We start from the raw sequence: 22,044 nt of genomic DNA on the forward strand, positions 1-22,044 counted from the left end.
TATATTCAATTATAAAAAAAATTAATTTATAATTTTATTATATTTTGGTAAACTAAAAAATATTATTTAACAGAGTTCTAGTGATACCTATTAAAACAAAAACTGTAGGTAAAAATAGAAATATTTGTAACACTAACCTATGATATAGTGACATTCAGGTAAATATTTGCCTGTAGCTAAAAGCTATCGTGACACTTCTTACACCGTAGCACTACACCCCCTTATAATTGACGCTAGGGGTGGGCGTCACTCAATGTTTGCAAGACTTTTACCTACGGATTATTGACTTTTAGTGACACTTTTTGAGTGTCACCAAAAGTCAATTTTCTTGTAGTGGTTATTTGATATTATCATGGCAAATGTATCTAATGAAGACTCTCTTGATGGCAAACAAGAGAATAATGTGATTCAATGTGATTTAATTGACTATTATTTTATACAAACAAGAGAATAATGTGATTCAATGTGATTTAATTGACTATTATTTTATACATTAAAGAGAATAATGTGATTCAATGTGATTTAATTGACTATTATTTTATACATTAAAGTCATATAAAAATGTCAATTATTTTGTTACAAGTGAAGGATGAGAAATTTATGATAAGTTTTAGTTACAAAGGAAACAATAATCCTCAATATCTTTTTATAAACTATATCTAGGAGATAGTTATTGATATTATTTTGTTGGTGATGCCAATTATTTTGTTATAGAAATATTTTGTTGATAATGCCAATTATTTTGTTATAAAAATGTTTTGTTGATAAAAGGATAGCAACCTTCAGGAATCCTGCTGACTGCAACTGTCAATATAGTTAAAATATTAAATTAAATAAAATAAATATAAAAAAAATAAGCATGAATAAATTAATAAATATAATATAATTATATGTTTGAATGAGTGCTATCAATTTTTATGTTTTTTTTTATGATTATAAAATAATTTATATTTAATATTTTATGATGTATATGACAAATTGACAATGTTTGTAGTTTTGTTGCAAATACTTTAGCGAAGTAAACTTAACTCACTATTTTTACGGGTCACTATCACCACAACACATTTTTTATTTTAATTAATAAATTATAAATATTTATAATTATTAGTGATATTTGTAAATATTTATAATTATTAGACATATTGAATTTATCATGTTGATGATTTGTTACATATTTATTTTTAAACATTTTTAATTATTAGTGATTTTATAATAACAATTATATATAACCCACAATCAAACCTTATAGAATGATCTAAGATATTAATGAATTTATGCGTGTGACCTATCTTAAACCTTTTTGTGTATCATTATTTTGACTTAGAATTTAATTTTCATACTACTAATATATTATTAGTAAAACTTTTTTTAAATGGTTAATTTCCATTTTATATATGCAATCTGGTCAAACTTCTTTACTTCACAATTATCGTTTAAAAAATACTACACCACAAATAATGCACCCGTGCGACAACACGGATCTCTGACTAGTTATTCATAATAATGTAAGATGAATTTTTCAGCAAGCGCGTCTAATAGTATTTATCTGATTGCTAAATTATGTGTGTGAAAGTAATGCTTTTATATCTCTTAGTTTGGTACTTGAAGCTCTCTTTAAAATAGTCTAAATAAAATATTATCAAAAATATATGGGTTTTGAAAAAAAATTGTGTTGAGTTTTGTTTTGATAAGAAATTTTTTAAATATACAATTATACTTTTCAAATGTGATTGAATATCTTAAAATGTGTTTAAATATTTTAAATGATATTCAAATATATTTTTAAGTGTGATTGATTATTTTAAATATGAGATAATTATTAAACAATTTATTGAATATTACTTTTTCAATGATTAAAATGTCATATATTATTTGAGACCCTTTGAAATATTTAAAAATATTTAAATTGAGAATTACTTAAAAAATGTTTTAGAATATTTTAACATGTTTTTAAATATTTTAAAAATATATTTAAATATTATTTAATTATTTTAATATCATTAATAATGTGCTTAATTTTATAAAATAAGTAAACATGATTTAAATTAAAGGTTTTACTACTGATTTGAATATGGTTACAAAAATACATATTTTAATTTGTTGCTTCATACATTAATTAACATTTTATTTTTTGTTGGAATAAATAGTCTTGCTTTATATATTGATTTAAATAAAAATTTATTCTCTGATGTTGCTGTTAATGTGAGTTGCCTTATTTATTTCCCAAATAATGATTATTGATTTTAATTAAAAAATTATATTAAAAAATATACATTTAATATTCAAAAAAAATATACATCTGAAACGAGACATGGAATTATTGATCAAAATATTGATTATTAACTGGACATGAAGTTATTGATAAAAACTTTTTTTTTAACAGGACATAAAGTTACTTAATGTTGATTATTTATTTCCTAAATAATGATTATTAATTTTAATTTAAAAATTATTAAAAAAATATACATCTAATATTAAAAAAAACAAAAATAAATGTACATCTGAAACGTTATTGATCAAAAATATTGATTATTAACGGGACATAAAGTTATTGATAAAAATATTTTTTTTATTAATTATACCTTCAATTATTAATTTTTTTACGGATAATCAGACATTTTATATTAAAAAATATATATCTGAAACAAATGCGCGTCCCGTACCAGTACCCGTGCGAACGTACGGTTTGTTACTAGTTTTTAAAAAAAAAACATCCGAAAAAGACATCTTCAAAAACTGAGGCTTATTTTAAAAATTAGATCAGATCATTTTCTGGTACAACATAAGAAATTCTCTAATATTTTTAAGTACAAAATAAATAAATCACCACGCTGACACCTTCTGAATCTCATCTCATCTTTGAGGCCAAATCCAAGAGACCCCTTGTGCAAATCACATCTCTCATCCATCTTCTCTGTGTGTAGCTTCAACAACACAGACCCAAAATAGTTCATACACAAATCCAACCCTAATTTCTCAACTCTCATCCATCATGCCAGGTACCACGCCACTTTATTATACCTTAACTTCAAACTATTATTCACTCATCTCTTGTCTCAATCACCACCAATTTATTCCAAATTTCATGTTTTTCTTATAATTTCAAATTACTCAGCAAAATGGGTAAATGTTAGAGATTAAGTACTCTCTGAATACAAGTTAAATTTATGTTGCTACTGTGTTTCTCTCATTCACCATATTGCTAATTAGTTTGTTTGTTTGTTTTCATAGATTTACCTTGTTATGTTTTGTTTGTTAGGATAATAACTTGGTATAGCATTATTTTGAAATGGACGTCATGATTGGATTTCCCTCGGCTCATACTCATCTTGTTCTTTTGGCAAAACTCATATTTTACTAAAATGATTTTTGGTTTGGTCTAGTCTGCTTTATGAATCCTTAGCCTCTGTTTGTTAAAATTAGCGTTTGACTGATAAGTTAGCTTATAGCTTATGACTGATGGCTGATGATTGATAACTTATAGCTGATGACTGATGATTTATAGCTGATAAGTTATTCGAAGTGTTTGATAAAATTAGCGGTTCAATTACCTAAACGATTAAAATGACATTTAATATTTAATTGTTTTATTTTAAATTAAAATAAATTATAAAGGATAGTAGTGGGTTTTAGATAAAATATTAAGGGTAAAAATGGAAGAAAAAATGAAAAGTTATAAGCTAAAATGTTATTTGAAGTAGCGTCTGAAAAATAAGCTATAAGCTAGTAAAATAAGTTATAAGCTTGTGATGAAAAGACTGTTATAAAACAGATATTTTATTGTCATATGAGCTTATAAGCTACCAGCTATAAGTTCAACAAATGGCTAGCCTTAGTCCTGTCTAATTTTAATTATTTTATGATGCATTGTTGTGTTCATTTAGTTATTCCAATTTTGCTATCGCTACAGGGATGAAAGGTGAAACTATAGCTTGCTTCTCAAACCAAACAATTACGGCTCAGTTGTAACCGAAGGAAAGCATATGCAACAATGTACAGCACATATTTTTCCACAACCATATATGGTGTTAGCTGCAAAGAATCATTCCCTTTATCTTTCAATGGGTATGAAAGATTTGACAGAAACTCGTCACAATTTTCATCATGTCATGCTTGTTGTGACTCTTGTGCTCTCTCCACTCATAGACTACACTTAAAGCCTTCTCTTCTAAATGGGTTGAGTCAGTCCACTCTCCTTCAATTCTCAGCATCTAGGAGGTTTATTTTCAGAGGTGATGACCTTTACTTTTCTCAGGTTCCTTATGGTCTTGTCAGAAGCTCTTATGAGCTTAAGTGCCCTACCAATCAGACAAATGTTTATAATAGAACTAGAAGCAGAATAAAGGAACGATGTTTTTGCTCAGCTTCACAGAAAGGGAGACAAAATTTCTCTTCATTTTCTTCTCATGATGATTCTGAAATAATTCCTCATGATGATTCTGAAATAATTCTTAGTTTTTTGAGTGAGGAAACAGATAGAGATGCTTCAGATTTCAAACTGAAGAATGTATCTTCATCCAAAAGAATGGAAATTAACAAGAGAAACAATGTGAGTAGAGCAAGACATTTGAATTTAAGTGAGAAAACAAAAACAAAGAAAAAAGGAAACCTAAAGCAACACGAAGCATCCTCCATAGACTTGAGAAGAGAGTGTGAAAAACCTGACACTGAATGGGAAGCCCCTACTAAAGGTGAAAATTGTAGGAAACAAAGAGATATGTCTAGTTGTTCATCTTATTACACGCTTTCGTCAGGAGATTTTGAGAGTGACTTGGAAGTGCAACATAATACGGGTTTGGAAGAGTTTTCACTGGGATATGAGAAGAGTGAAGCAAACCATATGAAGGGAAAGGTAAAGGAAGAATTCAACAGACAGAAAGATGACTCAAAGAAGGTGCACGACGTTTCAAATAAAGAAAGAGTTGTATTTGGCGCGGATATTGATTGGAACATAAGAAAGAAGTCTGAAAAAAAGATGACCGAGGGAATTGTTTCGGAGATTGAATCCACAAGAGGGCACCAAGATATGCGTCCAAGAGAATCTACAATACATGAATCTGGTTATAAAAAAGCTTCTATTTCACAAAAGAAAGTCCATTGTGAGGAAGATGATGCATCTTTTGTAAAGCATTTGGATAAGAAAACAAACAAGACATACATGCAAGTAGGAAATAGAAGAAATCATCAATCTGCATATACACAAGAGTCTGGTTATGATGAAAACGAGTCAACTTTATTATCAGGAAAGAAACTCAGTGGCAGTGAAGGGAACCTTGAAATGTCCAACAGACATGAAAAGTTTGTTGGTTCTACTTCTACAACCGGAAAGGAAAGCTTAAAATCAAAGAAGACATTTGCTAGCAAGGAAGGGAAACTGGAGATATCAGAAACACATTTACAGGACACAAGTGATAAAAATAAAAACTTCATTGGTTCTTCTTCTACCAAAACAATGGATGTAATAGATAAAAGTTCCCAAAAATATATAGAAAATATAAATATTGAAAACACTGAGAAGACCTCTGATGCTAGGACGAAGAACACGGGAGAAAAAAAGAACTCAGTTCTGAGTTCTTCTCAGGGAGTGGGGTTGCAACACGAAAGAGAGAAGACCATTACACATGATGATGCCAGAAGAAGAAAAACCCAACAATTTTCTGAAGTATTACAAGCTCATGGGAATTATGTTGAAGATATATCTGTCATGAAGTCTAAAGCTAGTGTGAAGAACAAAGAAGAAAGTTCATACATAAGCTCACATGCAAGGGATTCGTGGCTCCAAACTGATAGAAGGAAAACTCAGAGTGTTCATCATAGAAAAGGATATGAACATGTCAGCACTTTATCAGAAGGCCGTGCCAATGACGAAAGGCAAGTTTCGAGTTCTCAAATAACTTCCGAGAAGATGAGCTTTATTCCAAAAAGTAAATTGGCATCAGCTGTTAAAACTAGAGAAAATTCTTCCCAAACTGATGAAACTGCCTCAAGAGGGAAATCCAGCTTCCAGGGATCATTAAATTCAGTTTCCGAGGCTGGAAAACAAGTGATGTTAGCAGATGGTAATGAAAGGAATTCTGAAATAATGTTGAACCCTTCTTCCCAAATGGGTAGAGTTTCAGCTGATGTTGAACGCACGGCTGGGTTTGCTAGCCCTGATAGCTACCTCGAAACTTCAGAAAGCAGCTCTTCTGCTTTGCATAGCAACTTGGGAGTAAGTCCTGCTATGCTTTCAGGACGACCATATGGCGGGCCTTCTATTATCATGACTCCAGAAGATGTGCTTGGTTCAGCTAATCGTTTTGAGGAATCATCGAAAGAGTTTGTTGACGAGTTCGTGGACAGGGTCAGGCATGAAGTCACAACTTCTGAAATACAAGAGATGGAAGTTGCTAGAACAGAGCCGTCCTTTGATGTTGTGGATAATCAGAGGCAACAAGACACTCAGAATGACTCTCAGTTAAAGAATCACGATTCTAGCCATTCCACTGGGCTTCTTGGTGCCGAAGGAATTTCTGATGAAATGTGGGATGTAAAAGAACCATCTGCTGAGCATGGTTTATTACCTGAAAAACCAGAGATCAGCAATGAAACTGCAAAACCAATTGTCAATAGAACTGGAAGGTCCCTATGGAGAGTAATTTCTGATATTGTTCGATTACGTTGGAATTCACATGCTGGTTCCTCCTCTTCTGCTGGAAGATCAGGTGAGAGAAACTCGCCAAACAAATCTGACAGTGAGACATGGTTTTCTGGGCAAGAGCATGAGGAAACCGGTAAAAGTAACGTGATGAAAGAAACAAGTGTGCTACCACAAGCCATGACTTCTGATAAATCAAAAGCAAGTGCTCGTTATACCGAAAGTGAGGGAGAGGTGTCTGAGACTAAAATGTTGAAGGACAAAGGAAAACTTATTGAAGTTGGATCATCTTTTCCAAATAAATTGGAAAGTGGATCAACATCAATAGGTACCTCATATGCTGATGGAGAGGAATTTTCTAGTTGTACTGAAAATGAAAAAGATTTGAAAGTCACTGCTTCTAGCTTTAAAAAAATAGAGTCGCCAATTCCATTATCTGTTAGAGGAAAACCTATTGCAGGAGAAATTATAAATATCGGTGGATCCAACATTTCTAGAACTGAATCAGGGGTGCCAACAAAAAAACCCGTTGCTCCAACGAAGACCGAAATGTCTGGCTCAGAAAAAAAGGATGGAGAGTTGAAACAAAGGAAATTTCAGCGGAAAGGGCAGGTTTTAAGAGATAGATTCGATGACTGGGAAGAAGCCTATAAAGTTGAACTTGAGCAGCGAAGAATTGATGAATTGTTCATGAAAGAAGCACTTTTGGAAGCCAGGAAGGCTGCTGATACTTGGGAAGTTCCTGTTGGTGCTGTTCTTGTGCAGCATGGAAAAATTATTGCCAGAGGATGCAACTTGTAAGGTTCAATGTTTTTGCATTAGTTCATTCCATCTAGTTACCTTAATTTTTGAATTTATACCAAAATATATGTTTCAGAGTAGAAGAGTTGCGGGATTCCACAGCCCATGCAGAGATGATCTGTATACGAGAAGCTTCAAAATTTCTCCACTCGTGGAGACTATCAGTAAGTTTTTCAGGTTTTAAGTTCAAGTGTATTTTGATGTTATAGCCGAAGTTTAATATTCATTTGACCAAAGTCAAAGCTATTTTTCCTAATACTACATTGTTATTAGGTGAAATTATTGCGCGATGTATTAAATCAGAGTCTTCCAATAAATTAGAATGATGGCTTATTCTGACACAAATTTCCCCTTGTCAGGAAACTACACTTTATGTAACGCTTGAACCCTGTGCAATGTGCGCTGGTGCCATTCTTCAGGCAAGAGTAGACACAGTTGTGTGGGGAGCTCCCAATAAGCTTCTTGGAGCCGATGGTAGCTGGATTAGGTATGCAGTCCATATACCTCTTTGTATTGTTCAAAACTGGAATTGAGTTTTCTGGCTTAGAAATAAACGATGATGATGATTGGTTTGCAGGCTTTTCCCCGACGGAGGAGAAAATGTTTCGGAAGGCAGAGATATAGCGCCTGCGCCAGTTCACCCATTCCATCCGAAAATAAAAATAAGAAGAGGAGTATTGGCGACAGAGTGCGCGGATGTAATGCAGCAATTCTTTCAACTGAGAAGGAAAAATAAGAAGGAAGAGGTACCACAGGAACCCTCTTGTCTTCCTGTTACTCATCACCATCCTGCCAAGTTACTCAATAAGATACATGACATATTTCATGTAATGTTTTGTCTCTAACAGACTAGGTTGACATCATGGTTTCTATGTTTTAAATGATTTGGTGAATAATACATTATTTGGATTCTCTCTGTCATTTTCAACCACCTATAAGCTGACGTGGAATGTAATTTCAACTACTGATTGCAACTTTCATTTCAAGAAATAAATTTGAACGCCACCATAATCTTTAATTATTTGAAAAGGGCGAGAAATTAGATTGAATAGAAGATAGAAGATCAGAGTCACTTTGGTACGTTGAAGTTGAACCGTCAAATACTAACAGAAAGGGAAAGAGACCTCGTACTTGCGTATAGGTTATTTTTTCCAGAAAATAGTTGCTAAAATCATAAAAAATGTAAATGACAACGAGGGGATGTATTACCAAAGACAATTTATCATAGCACCCTTGCTATTTTTTTAGTTTAGTATTTTTTTCAAGCCCCGTCAAAATTTTACTAAAATGCCCTTTGTTTTCGGAGAAACATCATCGCACACATAAATTTTTTTTGTAAAAATTTAATTTAGAGATACATCTTCGAATAAGTTCAAAGTTGAGATGTATTTCTGAAAAATACTATTTTTAGAACAAATGGTATTTTTGATAATTGCCTTTTAATTTGGATAATAAAATTTCAAATTGAATGGATAAAATTGCAAACACATTTATAAATAGCATATTCACCAAAGGTCATAAATTAGAGGTATATAATTATTATTCTGTCTCCTTTTCAAATTAATTATTATAGTGTAGCATTTGATATTTTTACCAATAACATTTAAAAACAATAAAATAATAAAGATTAAAAATAATTTTATAATTTTAATGACATATTTGTAACTTAAAATCATAATATTTATATGAAAAAGTTATAAAATAAAGACATTCATTTACCGTGATAATAATCTTCTAAAATAAGAAATTTATTATTAATAATATATCTTAATTTTAAATATTATAAAATATATATAAAGATTCATAATTATAAAAATATATTTGAAATTTAAATAAATCATAATATTTATATATATAAAAATTATAAAATAAAACATTCATTTACCGTGATAGAAATCTTCCAGAATAAGAAATTTATGCATTAATAACATATATTAATTTTAAATCTTTCAAAATTAAAGATATTTTTGGAAATACATCTCCGGATTAATTTTGAATTTATTCGGAGATTTATCTCCGAACTAAGTTTTTAAAAAAAATAAGATTTTGTACGTCCGGAGATGTATCTTCGAATAAACCTATGAGCATTTTTGAATTTTCAGAGGTGTTTCCCAATGCACAAGGGTGTAGAGAGGAATTGCCTTACCAAAAGGGAGTGGAAATGAGCCAAAAGGCATGACCGTCTACTATAAATTTTGATAATTGCTCTTTCCACTTTTAGAGGTTCTCCCATACCATACCAAAAGGGAGTGGAAATGAGCCAAAAGGCATGAACGTCTACTATAAATTTTGAGAATTGCTCTTTCCACTTTTAGAGGTTCTCCCATACCACTCTGAAAAGACTAAAATATCTCAATCGTTTGGAGATACATATCTGAAAGTACCTTTTACACAAACACACACACCTGAAATAACAATGATGAGAAACTCTTATTTTGTAAAAAAATTAATCCAAAGATGCATCTCCGAAATATCTTTTAGTTCATTCATCGGTGAGTTTTTCGGAGATACATCTTCGGAGTATGCTCTGTTAGATTAAAGCAGAAACAAACTGAAACAACAATGACAGAATAAAATTGAATCAACTTAAATTAACTCCAAAATAAACATTACATAGATAAAACATTACATAAATTTAAAATTACATATTAAAAATAGGAGGTGGTTTGGGATGTTGGAATATTCTTATAATATCGTCAGCTGATCTTTGAATCGTCGCACCCACTTCAATCGAACCCTTTGTTGAGTAACGGTAAAAGGTACTCCATGTCACCTTCAAATCATCATTTGTCTTCAGCTCAAGCATTGTGAACTGTATTGTATGTTCATGAACATAAAATACTTCTTTATTTGTAAATTGTGCACAAACATCTACCTCTACAACGGTCGATCGAGCATCCAGTTTAACATCAACATTTGCTTCTTCCAGTTGAACATCATCATTCACTTTATCCGATTTAACATCATTCTTCACTTCGACGGTTTAACATACACCCTCACAATAGCTTTAAGAAATATATCCGGGTGTACCATATCTATTACCACCAATAACAGAAAAATACTGTTAAAATTCAAACTATCAGGACAATTCAGAGATGTATATTCGGACTTCACCAAACTTTCTCCGGAGATGCATCTCTAGACTCCACGTTCATTTTCAACTTCGATGATGGATTAATGCAAAGAATGTGAGATGAAAAGAATGATATATATCTGTAATTCCATCTTGTTTTGCTCCCTTTGAAATGATGAAATACAATAATGATATTTTGGTGTTGAAAAGATAATTGAGAATGAGAGAGCTTTTTTCAAGGATTTTCCTATGGTTTTTTCTTTTAGCTCCCTTTTGCAAGGTGGTGTTTTATCAACTTTTCCGCCACTGAGTTGTTATTTAAATCAATTAGTTGCGTGAGTAACAAAGTCCTATAATTGAGTGCAGAAAACATTTCAAAGATACATTTCTGAATACACCCAAAAAGTATACGGAGTGACGGTGGGTGGGATAACTCAGCAGACACTTGCTAGTTGGGTTAAGGGAGTAGTTGGTCCAGGATTCAACTCCTGACAGCAACATTTATTTGTAAACAGGTTGATGGTATTTATAAATCAACAACTTTTGAAAATAAATACGAGGATGCATCTTCAGACTATTTTTTTTAAACTGGAATAAATCTCAGAAAAGAGAAGATTGACGTAATTTTATGTGCGTTCAAAAATACATTTTCAAATGAATGAAAAGCAATTTTAAATTTTCAAAAAAGTTTAGCATACTGATGTAAAGGTGAAAAAAACATTTCCTTAAATTTTTAAGGTTTGAGTCTAAGAACAGATCTAAATGGGAAAGGGCCCCACTAATTATTCAATAGTCCATAATTCATACGTATATCATGTACATATTCTTTAACTTAATGTAAGTTTTCTCTTAAAACAATAAACCATAAGGCAACTATATAATTATATATACTCATACTAAGTACTCACATATTTTAAGTTGAATTTAGTATATCATAACTATGTTTTTTTGTGTTATCAAAAAAAAAAAAAACTATGTTTTTTTGTTATGGGTACAATGATCACATTAATTCTTTATAACATAATTAATATGTAATGTATAATATTTTATTTTGGAAACTACTTAAAAAATCTATTTATTTTATGAATCAAACAATCCAATTTTTACAATTTTATGAACTAAACGTGCTTGAAAGTTACTCCATAACCATCACATTAAATTTTAATTAACGGGTGAATTGAGTCTAAAGTCCACTAATTTTACGAACCTACACATTTTGCATTGTTAGCGTAGATCAATGAAGGATGTCACAATCACATGAAGGCTACATTCCTCCTTCCACAGATGGCCAACGCCTTACGTTTCTACCTATCTTCTTGATCATAGCCAATAAATAAGAAACTAAGTATCTCTTGTATTCACAAACAACAATGGCTACAATGTTCTGGGTTCTCACTTTATTAAGCCTCAGCTGCCTGCTAGGATTCAATGCCCAAGCACCAGCAACGGCACCAACGAAGTTGCCGCCACCTACAACCCCAACAGCAACTGCACCATCAAAGTTGCCACCTACAATCCCAACAGCAACACCGCCTGTCATTACACAACCACCTACTGTGGTGGCATCTCCCCCCATCTCAACCCAACCACCTGCAAATATAGCACCCAAATCTGCTCCAGTGACATCACCAGCTCCAAAGGTTTCACCGGCATCAAGTCCAATAGTCCCTCCACCCCAACCACCAAAAACTTCACCTGTCTCAACTCCCACGTTGCCACCACCGTTACCACCACCACCAACATTACCACCACCACCAAAGATATCGCCAGCACCAGTTCAAACCCCACCTGCCCCTGCACCAGTAAAGGCAACACCAGCGCCGGCACCTGCACCCACAAAGCAAGCCCCGACTCCTACACCGATTACTTCACCACCAATACCGGCACCAACACCTGCAATAAACGCCCCTGCACCAGCACCTAAGTCTCCCAAACACAAGAAAGGAAAACACAAACACAAGCACAGGAGACATCATGCACCAGCGCCAGCACCAACAATTATTCACAAGAGTCCCCCTGCACCACCAACTGATTCTAAAGCAGATGTCGACACAACACCGGCACCAGCACCTAGTCTTAATTTGGTAAGATCTCAAACCATTATAATATCAAATTACAATTATATAAATATATAAACAGGTGATGATATAGCTAGTTAGATTAAATATAAACCATATCTTTTACCAACACATGTCATCAACATCACATTGTTCTGATCACATCCTATGTTTTTTACTTCACAGAATGGTGCACCATCAAACCATCATCAAGGGAGAAATATATGGGCAACAGCTGGATTTGCTTTCACTGTTTTCCTAGCGGTAACTGTCTACAGCTGCTAGCAGGCGCACATAGTATGGATCCTTTCTAAGCAGTTACGTGGTTTGCGGAATTTAAAATCATTTCAGGTGTAGAGATCTGAATAATGAGTGTCAATACTCTTACTATTCTTTCTTTTTAATGAATATGGATTTTTGAATTATCGAAATAATCAGGAAATGTCACATAAAAATGCCTAGTTATGAACTACACATCAAATTTGATCAACTTCTGAGTCTGGGTTCATTTTCTCCCGAAAATCATACTCCGTGATTAGTCCAAGATTGTCAACTAATTTGTGATGCCGTTGACAGCCTGCACACTAATAAGAGGAGTTTCTAATTACTTACAATGGAATAAGTGATATGATAACAGCAATTATGCATATATGTTTGTAAGGAACAATGGAATCAATAAGGTATCTAAAAAACACTTAGCAAAAAAATATATATATAAAAGAAAACTATTGAACTGGCTGCAATATAAACGACACAAATACATTTTCATACTTAATCCAAAAATTCAGTCATTCCATACATTATTGAACTTCATGAGAAGGACAAAATGGAAATTATTGAATAGAAAAATGTTTATAATATATTAAGTACAACAACAGCAAAAGCAATGTTATATATTTCGCCTAATTGTGGCATTTGGGATCACTTAATTGCAGCCTCTAACACATTGCAATGTCACAAGGGATATGTGAACTTCTATGATTGAAAATAAGCTTAAAAGGCCTGAAGATAAAGAGTGATAAACTAGTGACACTTTACTGTGACAACAAGTTTACTATTAACACACATAGCCCATAATCCAATGCAGTATAGTAGCTACATGAAATATGGATAACATAATTATATCTTTTCCCTCTCTACAGAATTCATGTGCTATTTGTGCTTTTAATGATCCCTATTCCCTTATCCAATGTCTATGTTGTCACTCTTAGATAGTGCGGCAGTCTACCCCAAAACTGAAGTTGTGGGGTGCGGGATGATCTCAATTTGATATATTTAAGAATTATTACTCAGTTAATACTTTTTTTTTTTTGATCACATTACTCAGTTAATACTTAAAAATACATAATTGCTGAAAAATGAAACAACTTACTTAAAATTCACATTCATAATTACAAATAAAAGCCACAGGCCTTGAGGGACACTATCGAAATTCAAGAAAACAAACAAGTTAGGCCTCTAAAGCTTAAAGTAACTACACATTAAAACTCAAACAAAAGTTCTCATCAATAAGTTATAACAATTAGCTGTGCCTCTGCAAAACAAGAAGAATCAAAACTGAGGGGCGGAAACAGTGAAACAGAAACAGAGCTGCGAAAGAGGGAAAGCCTGCAAATGAAGCAGGAGACAACAGTGGCCGGCAAAGGCAGGGATTTGGACATTTGGTCCACATCATTTGATTGCACCTAGGGATGGGAATAGGCTGGGCTTACTAATAGGGGCCTATGGCCTGGCCTGATTATGTTTTTGAAAAAGCCTATTTAATTAAATAGCACGGACTTAAGTCATCAAAAAAGTCTACAAAATCTGATAGGCCAGTTTATATATGCATAAACATAATAAAAATTATTAAAACATTTTTTATATGAAATATATTTTAGAAATGCTCGACATCACGGTCTTTTTTTAGCACCACAAAACATTGTTAAATGTAAATTTTGGAGTCATTTAGGAATAAAGTTATGTTGTTGTTATATACACGTATTTACTACTTATTTTTTACAAAATTTTCAATGTAAGACTTGTGAATTTGTGTATGAAAGTGTTTACAAATTCGTAAGTCTTACATCAAACGTATTGCTAAGGATAACTAACAAGGGTGTGTATATAAGAACATGACTTTATAGATATATGTGCACTTAGCACTTTTTGTAGTGCAACTATAATTATTATAATACAATGTTTTAATAGTTTTCTTTCTGGTCTGTCCATGAAGTTGTTTGAGTCTATGTGTTAAAACCCAATGTTTAACAACTTTGGTAAATAGGCTCTTTCATAAGCTTTAAGGTTAGATCAGACTTTTAAAAAAGTCAGATCAGTAAAAAAAGCTTATAATTGTTTTAGGGTAATCTTGTCTTTTTTTCCCTAAGATGTCGGATATGGGTCGGGTTTGCGCGACATGATTGATTGAACACCCCTAAAAGAGCAAAACCTTATAATACAGACAAACCCAAATTTTTTCTATCTAGTGAATCTCTTTGTCTTTTGCATCACAACTCTCTATCTCTTGCAACTCTCTCTGTCACACGTAGCTCTTTCAATCTGATAAGATCAATTTAGTATTTAGGGAAAATGGTAAACAAGTACACAAAAGTAGCTAGGAAAGAAATGGATTTTATTGAGTACTAGAGTTCAAATGGGATCTAGTAGTACAAGAAATGCAAAAAATAATAAAGTGCATATCACCACTTCAGTTTGCCCATCTGACTAAGGGTGATATACACTGCTATATTTTAACTTAGTACCTGCGTGTTTAAGCAATTCAGACCAGAAATTGCTTAAGAAAACTAATTACATGTTATGTTTAGACTTTAGAAGGAGAAATAAATACAAGTAGAAGTGAGTAAATACATGAGGTCGGAATGAAGAAGTAATGCATACCTGAACAAAAACGGCCCCCCTTTCATAAGCTAATCGGTTTACAAGCCTGTTTGTTCTTTCACCGCACAAGTCACATGTAAATTGTACGAGCAAACTTCTTCTAGGAAGATTTAACTGAATACTAGCATCCTGCATATGCCAAGCATAATAATAGTTTACTGATATCAGAAAAAAAAAAAACCCTAACGAGGCAAAGCAAAAGAGAAAGAGATTAACCGGTGCAGAATTGTGTGATTCTTGCGGATTCGGGGCGGTTACAGAATCATCATCGGCCAGCAATCCATGTACTCGGGTGGGAAGCCGTTGTGGAATTCTTGACCTGATGAAACAAGGACGATTTGGTTGCTCATTGCTGTTACTAGTAATCAAACGGAGGGACGGATTACGGTTACTAGAAATGGAACTAGGGTTGAAACGGAGGGGAAGATTAGGTTGCCGATTTGAGGAAGAGAAACAAGTCAAAACTGTTGCAAAATTGTACACACTGCCTGTAGCCATTGACGATTCAATCATCTCTGCCCTTTCACACTCCTCCGGCAATTTTATAACTCACAGTATACTCTCTATTTTATTTTAGGGTTAAATAAATTTTTATTCGTATAAATATGAAAAATTTCAATTTTAGTCTCTACAAAAATTTTCTTCAAATAATGGTCCTAGCAATATTTTTTGGGCAAATTCTTAGGTACCATCTTGTTTTGAATGGGTACTGGATTGAAATGGACGAATTAAAAATGGCCACTTATCTTATTTAATTGATATTTTATTTAATAGTTATTTTTAAAAAAATAAATAAATAATTTATATAATTACAGATATAATTTTGGCCACGTGCAAAATTCTGTTTTCCCATTTATTTCTTTATTTTATATTTTTATTTATTATTATTAATTATTAATTGTCTGGTTTCAGATGAGTTATGAACGGCGGGGTTGGATTGTATTTTCTGTGGCAAATAATTTTCTTATGATGTGTTCGTTTGATTTCGAATCGGGCTCTTAATTCTGGTGGTGATATGGTAGATCCGGTTCCGGTCGTGTTCGTAGTCGGAGTTTCTCCTACTCCTGTCATAGGTGGCCTCGTCGGCGCAAGGAGATTGAACGGAGGAGTTGTCTACGTCGTAGGATTTACCAGCTTCAACACCGTAAAAATCTTGAAAAAAAAGGAAATTAATTTCAATAATAGATAGATTTATTTCAATATGATTCTATTTTTTTCAGATTTCGTTAATTTGTCATTGTTGAATTTGTATAGTGGAATTGGATTATGTGAATTTGATGAGAGGTTTTGTTGAATAAGATTTTTGTGATTTCAATAAGACTTTTATGGCAATGTTCACATGGAAGAACAAGAAGTTTATTGGAATGGTGATAAAAGCTGGAAAATGTTAGCTTGCTGTAATAAAAAAATTTGGAGAGGTTTTTGTGTTTGAAAAATATGTTAAAGTGTAGAAGTTTTATACGTGAGTAAAAAAAAATTTGTGAATGAAATTGTTAGTGGTGGAGATTTTTTTTTGTTTTTGTTATTTAGTGATGATGTGAGTTCTGATTTTGTGATGCATTTGTGAAGTTTATGTCAATGCTGATGAAGGTTAAAGGTAATTATAATAATGGCGAAATTATAGTGAGGCAATTTCATGATTTATGGATGGTCATTTAGTTTTGGATTGATAGTTTTTGTATATAAGTGATGTTAGAATTTTTTGAATTTGTAAAAGTGGAGATGAAGAAGAAAGTCTATTACAAGAAGAAGAAGGAAATATTGAGTTTCTTAAAGAACATAACGAGAACAAAAATAAAAAAGTGGAATTGTTGGTATATTTTTTAATTTGTTTAATTGATTGGTCTGATAATTATTAATATAATGATTTTTTATAAATAAAATTAATATTAATAATTAAAATTAAAATTGTATAAGTGAACCTATCAAAATTAAACATGTCAGACAGGGTACTGGTACCCAATAAAATTGAATGGGCACAAAAGTGTTCACCTATTTTCTGTCCCTATTTTTGGTCTCTCCCGTTAAATTAGGCTTACGTGGCAAGCTAAGTGTCACACCACGTCAGTTAAAGTCAATACTAAAGAAAAAGAGATAGATTGCGGGGGTTTTAAACCCCCTTTAAATAACTTAAAAAACAATAAATTTTCACAAGCAATTAATCAAACAATTGGTAGGGAAATATTTGTTACCCTCATTCTTTATATCATCAAACCTACAAACTTACACTCTCTCAATCCTCTTTGCATCTTCTATATATCTTTTCCTTCCCCATCTTTCTGTGATTAATCAAACCATGTCTCTACAAAATGCACTGATTAATGAGAACAAATTAATGAACATTATAATTGAGATAGTTTCGCTGAGTTGGTATCTCAATAGATTCGTAATAATCTCGTCAACGTTACTGCATGCATAGAGAGAGAGAGTAAATAATTAGACAGATTGCATTATTTCATAACAACATAATTTTCCAATAATAACTATTAAAATAAGATCAACAGTAAACGAAAATTTTTAAGGAACAATGCATCTACTATCTACCCAATACTAAGAAATTGTCCAAACTGTCTATTTTACCCTTCCCTTATCATTTCTTTACACATACAAAAGGTTAATCATGTAATTAAAGAAATAAAAAATAGAACATGCCAAATGTTGTCTTCTCATTGGTCAGTTCTTTCAATTATTGTAGTTGCATAAACCTTTTTACTCCAACCTCTTCAATGCTGTCACAACATTTTAATATTCTCTCTCTTCCATTTTCTCTCGTCTTCCCTCTATTCTCCATTAAACCCTAGCCGCCGTCGGCTCTTTCTCCAGCCACCACCACCCTAAATGAAAATATTAAGCCCATTTTCATATTCCCCGTAGCGATCTCACCGTCGACCGTCGCCTATCCTTCTTCAATACTCGCAAAACAACTGCATCAATGGCAAAGCAGCTCCACGAGATCAAGGAATTTCTCTTGACGGTGCGTAGAAAGGACGCGAGATCTGTGAAAATCAAGAGGAGTAAGGATGTGTTACTAAAGTTCAAGATTCGTTGCTGGAAGTATTTGTACAAGTTGTGTGTTTTTGATACTGATAAGGCTGATAAGTTGAGGCAATCTCTTCCTCCCAGTTTGATTGTTCAAGATCTGTAGATTGAGTTCTGTTTATCGGTTCTGTTTTATATTTTTTGAAATTTGAAACCTTAGGTTTTGTGACTTGGTTTTGTGTTTATTATAATTTATACTTTTATATGATTGCTTTTTGAGTTGCTATGTAAAAAAATATGATTTCTCACTCTCTTTTCCAGTCCTCAAAACCCTAATCATGATTTAGGCATGATGATTATGATGACAACAACATTTGGATGACATGTAGAGAATGAAATGGAAGACGAAGCTGCTGCTGCGTGAGATGCAAGCCAAGGTCGAGAAAGAGATGGATCTGTGCAGGGTGATTCCTGTTTGTCCCCATTAAGATCTTTGTGTTTTTAGTTTTATGCTATTTTTGTACTTTATTTTTGAAAAAATTCTGGTGTGTGGTTTTGTAAGAGATGCTACTGTTGAGACAAATCAAGGCCTTCACCTGTTTTTTGCTTCTTTTCAGATGACAGATCAGTTCAATATCAGTGTTTGAATTTTCTGGGAGTTGGCAGAATGATGCAGCGCAATGGTTAGTTTTTGGAATATTTGTTATTTTTTGGAATTCTCTTTATCAGCTTTAGGTGCCTTAGCAAGAGCTATAGCTCTCGGCTTAACAAAATCCAAAGGAATAACAACCTTATCAACATGATAAATATCAAGTGTTTTATCTGTGATGAAAGCGGATCCTGCAGCTTCTGAATATGTGGTTCTTGACTCATATTTTGGTTTATTTCTTAATGTGAATTGTTTAATTTGTTTGGTTAGTTTGGTATATTTGAAAGTGGGATTGATGATGCTGCTAAAAAACCCGGTTGCTCATGGATAAGGATAGAATGTCAATAACTATTTGGTATTTTTGGAGTTTTCTATCATGTGAGTTTAAATTGCTTGGAGTTTTACCTTGGTATTTTTGGAGTTTTCTATCATGTGAGTTTAAATTGCTTGGAGTTTTACCTTGGAACTATAACATAGTATTTAACGTGTTTCAATGGGGTTTACAATTTATGGATCTTTGTTTTCATATTTATATAAACAAAGAAGAGGAATCCTACCTTGAATAACATTATTATCTTGATCAATTTTTTCCAATGCAGGAACGCAAAATGCAGCAGTTATAGTTGGAATGCAGTTTTAGTACAAGAAGAAAAGTATTTGAATGTAGATGGCAGTATAGTTGGTTAAGTTAAAGATTAGATTTCAGTAGTGATTATTTTTTAAGCTATCAACACATTTGTCATAACAAATTGGTATTCAATTTACAAATTGTATTCTATGGCTGCTAAATGATAAGACATACTGTAAAGTTTTATTTTTAACATTTGAATATCTTATGGTAGAATCATCATTCATAACCTTTGGACATATTCCAATAACACCATGGAATGATTTCATATTGAATGGATTATAAGGTTATAAATATTGATTTGAGAGTTTCATAATAGCATTAAGACTTAAATATTTACTTTTAGAAACCATGTCTCCTTGTCAGTTATGCTAGATACTTCTTTAAACAACATCTCTTGCTTAAGTTTAGTTGTATTTCTAACTTAAGCATGTGCTATTCTTTTTGCATGTGTATATATTATTTAAATATTTTTTTCACAGCATTGTACTTTTACAATTGGACTATATGTTGTTGGTTTGTAAAGGGAATGGAACTCACCAACCATGCTTTATACAGTTTTAATGAATGTTGGGGTGGGGTGGTTTCTAACTCTTGGAGGTGGCTTTGCTCCTATTATAGGCCAAAGTCTTGTTGTAATTTTTTCTCTTGGAATCTTCTTCCGCTCTCTTGTTTCGAGTGATAGAAGTTTTTCCGTTTTGTATCATCGGTTGAGCACCCCTTATGCTCGCTAGTAATTCCATAGCCTATTAAAAAAAAAAACCAACCATTCTTTATACAGTTACTATTGACAAAGTTTAGCAGGTTTTAGCAAGTACTTTTAGCACGAGTATTCTATGTACTCTCAATAAGCATATGGTTCTAAGTTAACCATAAACTAGGGTCTAAAGCTTTAGCATATATATATATATATATATATATATATATATATATATATATATATATATATATATATATATATATATATATATATATATATATATATATATATATATATATATATATATATATATATATATATATATATATATATATATATATATATATATATTTTTTGAAATCTTTATTTTTTTGAACTTATCATATTGAAAAAAGCATTGTTACTAATATTGATATTGATATGTTATATACTCTATTGAAAAATTACACTTATAGGATATTCTTTCAAATAAACCATGGAGTTGTGTTTTTGCTACTAATCTGATAATCTTTCCCTTGCAATCAAAGTTCAACATTAATGAATTAAATTTTTTTCATTTTGGGAGAAATTGGACATGGAGCTTTTTATTTTCTTTAACTTTTAGTAAATTTCAACCCCACTCATTCAAATTTCACGGGTCACTAGCATTCTAATACTTATTTTTTTAAGCAATCAAGCCTTCTCAAATTATCTATGGAGCAATTTTCTCATGTCTCAAGCTATGTTGCAGAGTACAATTCTTGTCACCATAATACATATTTTTTATTCTAATCAACAAAATATTTGTTACATATTTATTTTTAAATATTTTCAATTAGAGATTAATTACTATGCACTGTCAGTGTACATTTTTTTTACACAATCAGTGCATTACAACCATTCACAAATATTATTTTATAAATACTTAAAATAAAAGTTAATTTTTAATAAGTATTTAACGGTCATGATTCACTGACGGTGTAAAACTGTTTTACACTGATAGTATATGCCAATTAAATTCTTTCATTTTTTTTATAATGACAATTATATATCACCAACAACGACACCTTATCAAATGATCATTATTTTAACTTAGAACCTAATTTTCATACTACTAATATCTTATTAGTAAAACATTTTTTTAAATGGTTAATTTCCATTTTATATATACAATTTGGTCAAACTTCTTTACTTCACATTTTTTTTTATTGTTTAAAAAATACTACATTACAAATAATGCACCCGGGCGATAGCACGGGTCTCTGACTAGTTAGCATGTAACTATACATAAAGACTAGTTTAGTATGAACCTAGGAATGTTTGCAGGAATTATTGTATGCCTTTGGAAGTATTGTACAAAATACCATATTTTACATTGGTCTGTATAACATATATCTAAGAAGTTTGTTGGGTTCCGGATTCAAAACAAGTAGAACTCTAAACTTTGTCACATTATGAAACTTGGACGTTGATTGACTTATTAACTTCGCAAAAGAAATTATATACTGTGATGGCAGCTTTGTCAATGACTCTTTCTCTTTAACTTCGATATCCTCTTTAAGCGTTGTTATCTCATCTATCCTCACAAAAGATTATGCAAGTAGTCATGGGGAAAGTGAGTCATCATTTTCAAAAAACTATTCAAGTAGAGATCATAGAAT

At 32.0% G+C, this 22,044-nt stretch overlaps 4 protein-coding genes across 6 annotated transcripts; 3 read left to right on the top strand and 1 right to left on the bottom strand.

Moving 5' to 3' along the window:
* The first annotated feature begins 2,776 nt into the window (after nucleotides 1–2,776).
* On the top strand, nucleotides 2,777–8,399 carry LOC131649683 (tRNA(adenine(34)) deaminase, chloroplastic). The gene is made up of 5 exons (XM_058919439.1): nucleotides 2,777–2,999; nucleotides 3,911–7,434; nucleotides 7,515–7,602; nucleotides 7,798–7,925; nucleotides 8,016–8,399. The coding sequence occupies exons 2-5, from the start codon at nucleotides 3,992–3,994 to the stop codon at nucleotides 8,281–8,283; spliced, it is 3,927 nt and encodes a 1,308-aa protein (XP_058775422.1). The 5' UTR covers nucleotides 2,777–2,999; nucleotides 3,911–3,991; the 3' UTR covers nucleotides 8,284–8,399.
* Nucleotides 8,400–11,682: 3,283 nt separating this feature from the next.
* LOC131649684 (lysine-rich arabinogalactan protein 19) lies at nucleotides 11,683–13,058 on the top strand. 2 transcript variants are annotated; one of them, XM_058919441.1, is made up of 3 exons: nucleotides 11,683–11,981; nucleotides 12,021–12,595; nucleotides 12,755–13,058. In XM_058919441.1, the coding sequence occupies exons 1-3, from the start codon at nucleotides 11,882–11,884 to the stop codon at nucleotides 12,851–12,853; spliced, it is 774 nt and encodes a 257-aa protein (XP_058775424.1). In that variant the 5' UTR covers nucleotides 11,683–11,881; the 3' UTR covers nucleotides 12,854–13,058. The 2 variants fall into 2 exon arrangements, with proteins under 2 accessions (XP_058775424.1, XP_058775423.1); XM_058919440.1 differs by having other exon boundaries at nucleotides 11,688–12,595.
* Nucleotides 12,667–16,025, bottom strand: LOC131649685 (uncharacterized). 2 transcript variants are annotated; one of them, XM_058919443.1, is made up of 3 exons: nucleotides 15,665–16,025; nucleotides 15,449–15,577; nucleotides 12,667–13,145 (listed from the first exon to the last, which is right to left on the bottom strand). In XM_058919443.1, exons 1-3 carry the CDS (start codon nucleotides 15,959–15,961, stop codon nucleotides 13,122–13,124), a joined length of 450 nt encoding a protein of 149 aa, XP_058775426.1. In that variant the 5' UTR covers nucleotides 15,962–16,025; the 3' UTR covers nucleotides 12,667–13,121. The 2 variants fall into 2 exon arrangements, with proteins under 2 accessions (XP_058775426.1, XP_058775425.1); XM_058919442.1 differs by having other exon boundaries at nucleotides 12,667–13,152; nucleotides 15,665–16,023.
* A 2,130-nt stretch (nucleotides 16,026–18,155) lies between these two features.
* On the top strand, nucleotides 18,156–20,594 carry LOC131649687 (large ribosomal subunit protein eL38z/eL38y-like). The gene has a single exon (XM_058919444.1). It carries the CDS (start codon nucleotides 18,381–18,383, stop codon nucleotides 18,591–18,593), a length of 213 nt encoding a protein of 70 aa, XP_058775427.1. The 5' UTR covers nucleotides 18,156–18,380; the 3' UTR covers nucleotides 18,594–20,594.
* The last annotated feature ends 1,450 nt before the right edge of the window (nucleotides 20,595–22,044 follow it).

Source organism: Vicia villosa, linkage group LG2 (genome assembly GCF_029867415.1).
Source record: "Vicia villosa cultivar HV-30 ecotype Madison, WI linkage group LG2, Vvil1.0, whole genome shotgun sequence".
Taxonomy (NCBI): Eukaryota; Viridiplantae; Streptophyta; class Magnoliopsida; order Fabales; family Fabaceae; genus Vicia; species Vicia villosa.